This window comes from Sinocyclocheilus anshuiensis, unplaced genomic scaffold (assembly GCF_001515605.1).
Source record: "Sinocyclocheilus anshuiensis isolate Anshui unplaced genomic scaffold, SAMN03320099.WGS_v1.1 scaffold1797, whole genome shotgun sequence".
In the NCBI taxonomy this organism is placed as follows: domain Eukaryota; kingdom Metazoa; phylum Chordata; class Actinopteri; order Cypriniformes; family Cyprinidae; genus Sinocyclocheilus; species Sinocyclocheilus anshuiensis.
The window spans coordinates 276152-286419 of NW_015536553.1; the positions used below are offsets into that span (position 1 = coordinate 276152).

A 10268-nucleotide genomic window follows, 5' to 3' on the forward strand; every position below is an offset into this window, starting at 1 on the left:
GTCTGTGTGCATTGAATTTATTTAATACACGAGTTTCACAATTTCAGTTGAATTACTGAAATAAATTAACTTTTCCACGACATTCTAATTTATTGAGATGCACCTATATATATATATATATATATATATATAATTTATTTATTTTTGCTGAGGAAAGTACTATGGGTGCTTTATCTTGTATACGCCACATAAATATGACAGTTTTCTTCTGTTTTGGGGTCTATTTGTAACATCAAATTGTGTGTTATTACTCAAGTTCTACATCTACAGTCCTCCATCTGGGATGCCTCCCATGACGGTGATCACCTATACCCAAACTGTGCTTACCCTGGGATAAAACCCATACACTCTGTTCAAAAAGAAGAACAGCGCCTGTGCCTTAATTCAATGCACTTGTGGCAAGAAGCACACCCCACTCACTTTAATTTAGACTAGGACACTTGCATTTAAGTTACTTGCCTTTTGCTCCCACAAATTAACAACATTTTTATGCAGCTTAATTGCATAAAAAATTTTGAGAAACCAGTGACCCCAAAATCACCCATTATGTGCTGATTTCTGCTTTAATTTGGAAAAGAACAAAAAAAAATTCAGATTTTGTTTCAAGAGAACAAAATATTTCAGATTTTGTTTCAAAGTTTTTTATTGGCTTGGCACACAATGAAGAAAAGTTGAAATTGGTAGAAACACTTGATGTGTGGATGTTTGGGTATAAGTCTGAATTTCAATCTTATTGTACAAATGAACACTAAAATGTACTAAACAAACCAGAGACATACAAAGCAAAGCTGACATTCTGTCATATAACAAGAAGCTGTTGAAAATGTAGGAATTGAACGTTCATACTTCCCAGTTCCCAAGATTGTTTTTATATATATATGCACTACTGTTCAAAATTTGAGGTCTGTAAGGTTTTCTAATATTTTTGAAAGAAGTCTCAGCAAGGCTGCATTTATTTGATCAAAAATACAGTAAAGGAAGATAAGGAAATATTATTACAATTTAAAATAACTATATACATTGAAATGTGATTATTCCAGTGATGGCAAAGCTGCATTTTCAACAGCTATTACTGCAGTCTTCACTGTCACATTACCCTTTATAAATCAAGAAACATTTCTAATTATTATCTATGTTGATACAGTTGTGCTGCTTAATATATTTGAGGAAACCATGACCCCCCCAGGAATCTGAGATGAATAATAAGTTCAAAAGAAAAGCATTTATTTAAAATAGAAATATTTTGTAATATTAAAAATGTTTATTAATCTTTACTGTCCATTTTGATCAATAATGCATCCTTGCCTAATTATTTTAATCATTCTTGTATTAAGTCATTTATTGCTTAAATATTATTATTGTTTAAGTAAACCTCCCCAAACTTTTTAACAATAGTATACATATACAGTGTATGCCAGAATGCAAATGCTAATGATACTTTTTTTTTAATGTAGATCTCAAGTGACCCTATGAAACACTGAATCTTGTCTCCTATGTAATTACATCTTACACTCCAATTGGCAATATTTCTCTGAAATATGAAGGTGGGGAAAAAAATAAATCTAATTCTCACTGTAATTCATTGCCACTTGACCACTAAATTTGAAGCAATGAGGAGTGACATCTGTGATCATTGTTTGAAAGTTGAAGCCCCTAGCAACCGTTGACATCCTATTAACATACTAAATGCTATAGGTAGTGAAAGGAGACAGGAACACTGGGAACTCTGTAGGGAACAACACAGCATCACGGAAGGGCTTAATCATATTCATTCTCTTTTTAATTTTCAATAGAATTTGAAATTTTGTGTGTGAGTGTGTGTGTGTGTGTGTGTGTGTGTTTGCTATTGCAATGAACTCATGCATGATACTAAAAGACAGAAGCCAATGACATACAAGACAAGCCCAGTTTTTTTTAGGTAATAGAAAAAAACATATGTTTGAGTTTTCCCCTTTATTGAATGACTCAACTAAAAGCAGGAATTTAGGACTGATACTTATGTTGTTTGATTAATTTTTGTGCTAAATAAAGGTTTTATCTACAGTCATTTATGTGTTCAGGAAAAAAAAAATGATAATAAAAAAATTATATATATATACACCGTGTATAGCATTTAGTTTCCTCTCTTCTCCCAAATGTTGCTTAACACAGACATTACTTCTGAACAATGTGTATGTACGATTTTGTATGAGGAGCACAAAATGTTTCATATATTTTTTGATAATAAAACTACACCTCAGCGTAACCTAGCTTTCAGTGTGTGACAGCTATACTGGGCAAGTCTCCAACATGTATACATATGTGTAAATAAAATCTGATATTGGATTGCATAAACAGCTAACACTACAGAACTAAATGCCTAGGGTTTAGTGTATATAATAAATGAGCCCCAGCCTAAACCCAAGGCATTTAATTCTGTAATGTTATGAGCCCCAGCCTAAACCCAAGGTATTTAGTTTATAAAGTATAAAGTTTTTTTTGCCTAAATTGTGTGCAGCATTTTATCCTGTTTTTGGTTTTTCAGGCTTTTGGTGACCACTTTGCAGAAATTCAGTGACATTAAACTTTTGTTTAACATTTTGTGATGACTGGAAACTCATTTATTTATTTATTTTATTTTATTTTATTTTATTTTTTTGGAGGTAAGAGTGATGGAAATCCTCGCATATTCTATGCAAAACATACTTGGTTGTAGAGAGAACTCTATTGATGCAAATAAATATGTCAGCTGTCTATATTAAATTTATTATACCTTAATGTATACAGTTTGTATTTATGAATTGAGTTGCAACCTAAACTGAACCAATAAACTTGACAAAAGAAAAAAGTGGATGAGGGCCAATTTTTCAAAGCTAAATGATTCTAAACACAAATCTTGGTTTCACTTTATTTTAAAATGGTGTTATTACAGTGTAACTATTCAAATAAGTATGGAGTAATTTTAATTAACTACATTTACTTGATATAGGTTAAGAGTTAGGGTTTGGTTTAGGGTTATTTGATTGTAATTAAGCTTAATATACTGTTATTACAATAAGTACATATAACGTGTAACTATGTCATGTTAAAAAAGTGTTACCAATTTTTTTACTGTAGCATCAACTTGAAATATGTAGTGTACAGTTTTTTTTTTTTTACAAAGTTCTCTGAAACACTTGATTCTGATTGGTCAGTCACTGCATTCAGCAGTCAAATATTTCTGAATAATGACTGTTGTCCATGGCAACACTGTAACTGACCAATCTCTGCAGTCTCTACAACTAAGCTAATAAAATGATTACAACTCAATATATCATGTCCATGTATTTATTTGGTAAGTGATAAGCAGGATAATGTACAGTCAGCAAGATATTATTGTAAAATAAACCACAACAGGTTGATTATGACCCCCAATCTTAATATATGTCTGTTTGTTTGTTTGTTTACAGTCTGATATATGGGATGATATACAGTCATTGTTACTAAATAAATTGCTTTATTTACCCTGCCTGGGTTTATTTTGCAATAATGACCGCTGACTATATACACATTATTTTATACAATACTGTCTTAGTGAATGAATTATAATGAATCCTCTGTATATTATATCGTATTTAATTTATTTATTTTTATTTTATTGTTTGTTTTTCATTACTTCCATGTAATATTGGAAAATTGTGTGTGTTACTGACAACTGTAAACATGTTCTCTGTTGAGGGCCGGAAACCATGGCAACCTCACAGGGGAAATGATTTCACGAGTGGCACTAATGACTAGAAAAGATTATGGAATAGATAGGATTCCTGCTCGCTATGTAGCAGCATGTCAATGAGAGCTCAAAGACTTAGAAATGTAAAACAGTCCCAAATATATTCTTAGCTCACTGCAGTCCTACTGAATTACATTTAACAACAGGCCTAATGATGCGGACAATGGTATACAACAATGACTATGGGTACCACCCACTTTTAGAAAGTAATCATTAAGGAGAGGCTTTTATCCAAAGCAACTTATAGTGATTTACAGATTACACCTATTACAGATTTCCCTGATACTTTGCCTTTGCTTATTTCTTTGTAGAGCTTGAACCCGCAACTTTCCCCTTGCAAGCTCTTAGCGTCAGGCACTACACTACCACCCACATTGCATTGTAAATAACTTTCAGTTTGACTTTGGAAGACAAAACTTTAGATAGATAGATAGATAGATAGATAGATAGATAGATAGATAGATAGATAACAAGCCATTTCAAAAGTCAACAACAGAGAAAAACCTCGTCAAAATTATTCCCTAACAATCAAAGCATCTGTAACCATGGTTACATCAGGGAACCCCTCCTGAACCTCAGCATTGTCAACCAATAATAATTGTAGGCGATGCATTTTCAATGAACATTTATCACGCATGATAGGAGGTTTTAATTGTGACTTGTGACATATGAATCTTATTTAACTGTAAAGTATTTCCAGAGTGCATTATTATAATAGCATGTATTGCTGAAATCCATTGTTTCTGAATTTCTATGATTCTGCACTGACTGGTTGTTGTGAATTTCCTTACTTTCAGGTCACTTTGATGATTTCTTTACAGCACATTTGCCTAATTTGTCACTAATTACGTAGCTCTCTACAAAAGTGGTAGCCCAGTTTAAATGTTAATTAAATGCAATGGCTTGCTCAAATTTCTCCTGAATTTTTCAATATGCTCAAATTAATTTCTCATGATTACACAAAACAGCAGCTAATTGTGATTTAAACCGCAAATATTTGACTGTGAATGATAAAAACTAAAATTTTCAGCTTTAATACAGGAGAACTGGGAAGGGGGGAATCGGAGAACTGATTCTGAAATAGCACACAGAATATTGTTACTAAAATGTAATAAATAAAGAAAATAAATAAAACTAAAATAAAACGTTAACTAAAATGAAAATAAAATATAATTAAAATATAAAAAAAATAGTATACAGTATATCATATAATAGTATATGACTGATCCTAAAATAATAATAATACATATATAATTATACATAGTAAAATGGTAAGATTTTATTACACAAAACTAAAATTAAAAATGATTAAAAGACGTTTTTTCAAAGTACAGATACAGTAACTGTATATCACTTGCCAAAAAAAACAATCATGAGAAAACAACTTTTTTTATGGCAATTTCGTATTAATTTATATGATGTGGTGAAAATAAACAATTTTTAGAAATCAAGCATGAAGTTCCACCTCTAAACCTAACTGTTATGGGGCACATGCAGATCACACAAAAAGCACAAATAAGATTGTACAAATTCATACAAATTTTACACCAAAACATAAGCATCACTGAAAGAGCACTTTTTCCAAAATACTGAGTAGTTATTTTGTTCCACAAAAGAATGAAAGTCAAGTTTAGAATGACATAAAGATGCTTAAATGACAGAATTGATATATTTGGGTAAAGTATTGGAGAGCCTATTGCAATGATATACAAAGATTAAAGATAGATAGATAACAAGCCATTTCAAAAGTCAACAACAGAGAAAAACCTCGTCAAAATTATTCCCTAACAATCAAAGCATCTGTAACCATGGTTACATCAGGGAACCCCTCCTGAACCTCAGCATTGTCAACCAATAATAATTGTAGGCGATGCATTTTCAATGAACATTTATCACGCATGATAGGAGGTTTTAATTGTGACTTGTGACATATGAATCTTATTTAACTGTAAAGTATTTCCAGAGTGCATTATTATAATAGCATGTATTGCTGAAATCCATTGTTTCTGAATTTCTATGATTCTGCACTGACTGGTTGTTGTGAATTTCCTTACTTTCAGGTCACTTTGATGATTTCTTTACAGCACATTTGCCTAATTTGTCACTAATTACGTAGCTCTCTACAAAAGTGGTAGCCCAGTTTAAATGTTAATTAAATGCAATGGCTTGCTCAAATTTCTCCTGAATTTTTCAATATGCTCAAATTAATTTCTCATGATTACACAAAACAGCAGCTAATTGTGATTTAAACCGCAAATATTTGACTGTGAATGATAAAAACTAAAATTTTCAGCTTTAATACAGGAGAACTGGGAAGGGGGGAATCGGAGAACTGATTCTGAAATAGCACACAGAATATTGTTACTAAAATGTAATAAATAAAGAAAATAAATAAAACTAAAATAAAACGTTAACTAAAATGAAAATAAAATATAATTAAAATATAAAAAAAATAGTATACAGTATATCATATAATAGTATATGACTGATCCTAAAATAATAATAATACATATATAATTATACATAGTAAAATGGTAAGATTTTATTACACAAAACTAAAATTAAAAATGATTAAAAGACGTTTTTTCAAAGTACAGATACAGTAACTGTATATCACTTGCCAAAAAAAACAATCATGAGAAAACAACTTTTTTTATGGCAATTTCGTATTAATTTATATGATGTGGTGAAAATAAACAATTTTTAGAAATCAAGCATGAAGTTCCACCTCTAAACCTAACTGTTATGGGGCACATGCAGATCACACAAAAAGCACAAATAAGATTGTACAAATTCATACAAATTTTACACCAAAACATAAGCATCACTGAAAGAGCACTTTTTCCAAAATACTGAGTAGTTATTTTGTTCCACAAAAGAATGAAAGTCAAGTTTAGAATGACATAAAGATGCTTAAATGACAGAATTGATATATTTGGGTAAAGTATTGGAGAGCCTATTGCAATGATATACAAAGATTAAAATTTGAGTTCAAGAATAGCACTGAAAGCTTAGTGAACAAATGACTCAGCTGCCACAATTGTCACGCTCTGTGCTGGGAGGAGCGTGGAACGAGGAACAAGGATACGTGGAGTACATAAACAGTCTTTAATCCTTGGAAACACAGGGGAATTACACAACATCCAACGAGTAGAACTGACAAAGGAAGACTGAACAAACATGAACTTAAATACAAGGGATAATTACTAAACACAGGTGTAAGGAATCATAATCAAACTAAACGAGGACAGGTACATGACCAAATAAGGAAAAACAGGAACAGAAACGGGCAAAACACGACACAGAACAGTCCAGAATCCCTGGAGGCTGGAGGCGGAGGTGAGGGATTCTCCAGCCATGGCGATGCTGGAGGATGGCAGACCCACGGCGCTCGCACGGTATTGATGGTGGGCTGAGGGCGAGCAGAGGGGCTGCCAGACGACAGCGGTGGAGGAGGCAGGAGCAGGTGGGAGGGCGGGCATTTGTGAGTCTCCGGGCATTCAGGGCTTAACTCTGGATCGGAAGCCCCCTCTAGGCTGAAAACGGGAACAGGAGGGCGCTCAGGAGGAGCAGACACTTGAGAGCGCTTACAAGGAGCTGGCACTGGAGGGCGCTCTGGACTGGATTCGGGGACTGGAGCCCTCTCCTCTTTGCTTTGGCACTTTCGTCACATCATACTCAGCTCACCCTCAGCCGCGGTGCAGGGGGTGGTGCTCCTCTCCGCGCTCACACCGTCCGCGGCTTTCTCCCTCGTGTTTTTGTAATTTGGCATTTGGCATTGTCGCCGGCTCTCGCACCTGGTCTGACGGCTTGGGCTCTACTTCCGGGGCGATCCTCCGCTCAGTTGCTCGGCATTGCGCTGGCTCGTAGATCGCGGCGGGAATTGGCACTCCGTCCTCGGGGGGGCCAAATAAGGAAAAACAGGAACAGAAACGGGCAAAACACGACACAGAACAGTCCAGAATCCCTGGAGGCTGGAGGCGGAGGTGAGGGATTCTCCAGCCATGGCGATGCTGGAGGATGGCAGACCCACGGCGCTCGCACGGTATTGATGGTGGGCTGAGGGCGAGCAGAGGGGCTGCCAGACGACAGCGGTGGAGGAGGCAGGAGCAGGTGGGAGGGCGGGCATTTGTGAGTCTCCGGGCATTCAGGGCTTAACTCTGGATCGGAAGCCCCCTCTAGGCTGAAAACGGGAACAGGAGGGCGCTCAGGAGGAGCAGACACTTGAGAGCGCTTACAAGGAGCTGGCACTGGAGGGCGCTCTGGACTGGATTCGGGGACTGGAGCCCTCTCCTCTTTGCTTTGGCACTTTCGTCACATCATACTCAGCTCACCCTCAGCCGCGGTGCAGGGGGTGGTGCTCCTCTCCGCGCTCACACCGTCCGCGGCTTTCTCCCTCGTGTTTTTGTAATTTGGCATTTGGCATTGTCGCCGGCTCTCGCACCTGGTCTGACGGCTTGGGCTCTACTTCCGAGGCGATCCTCTGCTCAGTCGCTTGGCATTATTACTAAACACAGGTTTCAGGAATCATAATCAAACTAAACGAGGACAGGAACATGACTAAATAAGGAAAAACAGGAACAGAAACAGGGGCAAAACACGACACCGAACATTCCAGAATCCAGACAACAATATAGCAATTATTGTTACCCCACAATCCTTTACTATTAGCTTAGTAGATGTTTTGCTCTAATCCTTCAGCTGCCATAACATAAGCTGTGTCCCAAACTGAAGTGCGTGGACTCCGGAGTGTGCATTTGAAGTGCGATTGCGTCACAGCGGCACGACGAAGGCTGTCCCAAACTGAAGTGCGTGGACTCCGGAGTGTGCATTTGAAGTGCGATTGCGTCACAGCGGCACGACGAAGGCTGTCCCAAACTGAAGTGTGCGGACTCCGAAGTGCACATTTGAAGTGCGATTGCATCACAGTGTCACTACGTAAGCTGTCCCAATTCAGAATGCACCCTCCGAAGACCGCATTCCAAGGCCGATTGCGTCACCGTGGCGCGACGAAGGCTGACGCATTTCGAAAGTGACTTCAAATGCACCCTCCATTTCCAAGGAAAATGAAGTGTACATCTGATGGACACTTCACACCCTACCATATCCCAGAATCACTTGCGCGCAGATGACGACGGTGTTTATATTCAAAGAACAGGGCGGGGTTTGCCAACCGCCATAAAACATCAAAAAAAGAAGAACATGGAGGATGACAGTTCTGTGGGGGAATTCACATTGAAATGTAAGTATTGTGTTTTCATTTACTCAAATACCTAGCGAAAGTGTTAAAAGCCAGGGTTTTTTTTTTTTTAACACAAAGCCCACAAACAATGACAACCACTATATAAGGCAATAGTCTTTCAATTTGTTGTGTTTTTGTAGTGCTGTCATTCAAGATATGTCTACAAATGTTTTAACCAAACTTTAGCACTTCAGTATTTTTAAACATTGTTCTATATGTTTATTTTTTTTGTCCTGTAAATATATATATTTTTTATACATTAAAACAAATTGTTCTATACATTACTGAAAGTACTTTTTACAACTATTTACAACATAGCTTAGGTTTAACATCAGAAAAACAACATCAGTTTTGATCCCAGCCCTGCCTCCATGTGCTCTGGGGTCTTCAGGAGGTGAATCTCTTGGCGAATGGCCAGCACCTCCTCAGCGACTCGGTGGACAATGCGGTGACAGTGGAATGAGGCACGTCAAACACTCTGGAGACCACTCTGTATGATGTACCACTGGCAGACAGAAGAGAAACACCAGGGTCTGGATTGTGGCACCCATCACTGTTGCCGTTCACTTCTCAGAAGATCCAGCAGCACTGTCAGTGCCTCCCTGCTCAGCCGAAAACCATTAAAAACCTGTCCAGCGCTGCCACATTCAGCTTTATCCTGCAGTACATGGGTCTGGTCTGATTTAGCGAAAGAAGGAAAAGAGAAATTGTTTAGAGCTATGAAAAAGTAATTAGTAGAATAAATATTGAGATACTTTAGTAAACTACTTTTAGTAACTACTAATACCACATTGGGGAAAAACGTCTCCAGGTTACGTATGTAACCATGGTTCCCTGAAGCTGCGTTGAAACGCTACGGGAACGCCTCCAGCGTGACCACACTCTGAATCACGTTTAATCAGTCCAATGGATGGGCGAGACGTCACGGGCGGGGGGACGTAGTGACCAGAAAGCGTAAAAGCACGTGCGGTGAAACCGGCGTCAGCTTCTAGGAGTGAAGCAAGCGCTGGCAGTATGGAAGTATGGCCCTGAGACGCAGCGTCTCATTCCCTTCGGGGAACCATGGTTACATACGTAACCTGGAGACGTTCCCCTTCAAGAACTCGAGCTGTGTCGAAACGCTACGGGAACAAGAATGCCCACGCTGCCAGACTTGCAAATCCCTGCCTAGTGTGGAAGAGCTCGGCCTGGCCAGAAAGGGGCTACTGACAGTCGACTGACCTCGTTCCAGCTCACTCTCTCCAGAACTCCCGGGAGCAGAACAATCGGGGGAAAGGT

At 37.6% G+C, this 10268-nt stretch overlaps 1 protein-coding gene across 1 annotated transcript in view; it reads left to right on the forward strand.

Annotated features, from left to right (window-relative positions):
* Positions 1-2470, forward strand: part of LOC107701285 (delta-sarcoglycan-like) — a 107705-nt gene extending 105235 nt beyond the window's left edge. The window contains exon 5 of the mRNA XM_016503277.1: positions 1455-2470. Within this exon, the coding sequence (XP_016358763.1) occupies positions 1455-1481 (27 nt within the window). The 3' untranslated portion in view covers positions 1482-2470. The remainder of the gene's footprint in view (positions 1-1454) is intronic.
* The last annotated feature ends 7798 nt before the right edge of the window (positions 2471-10268 follow it).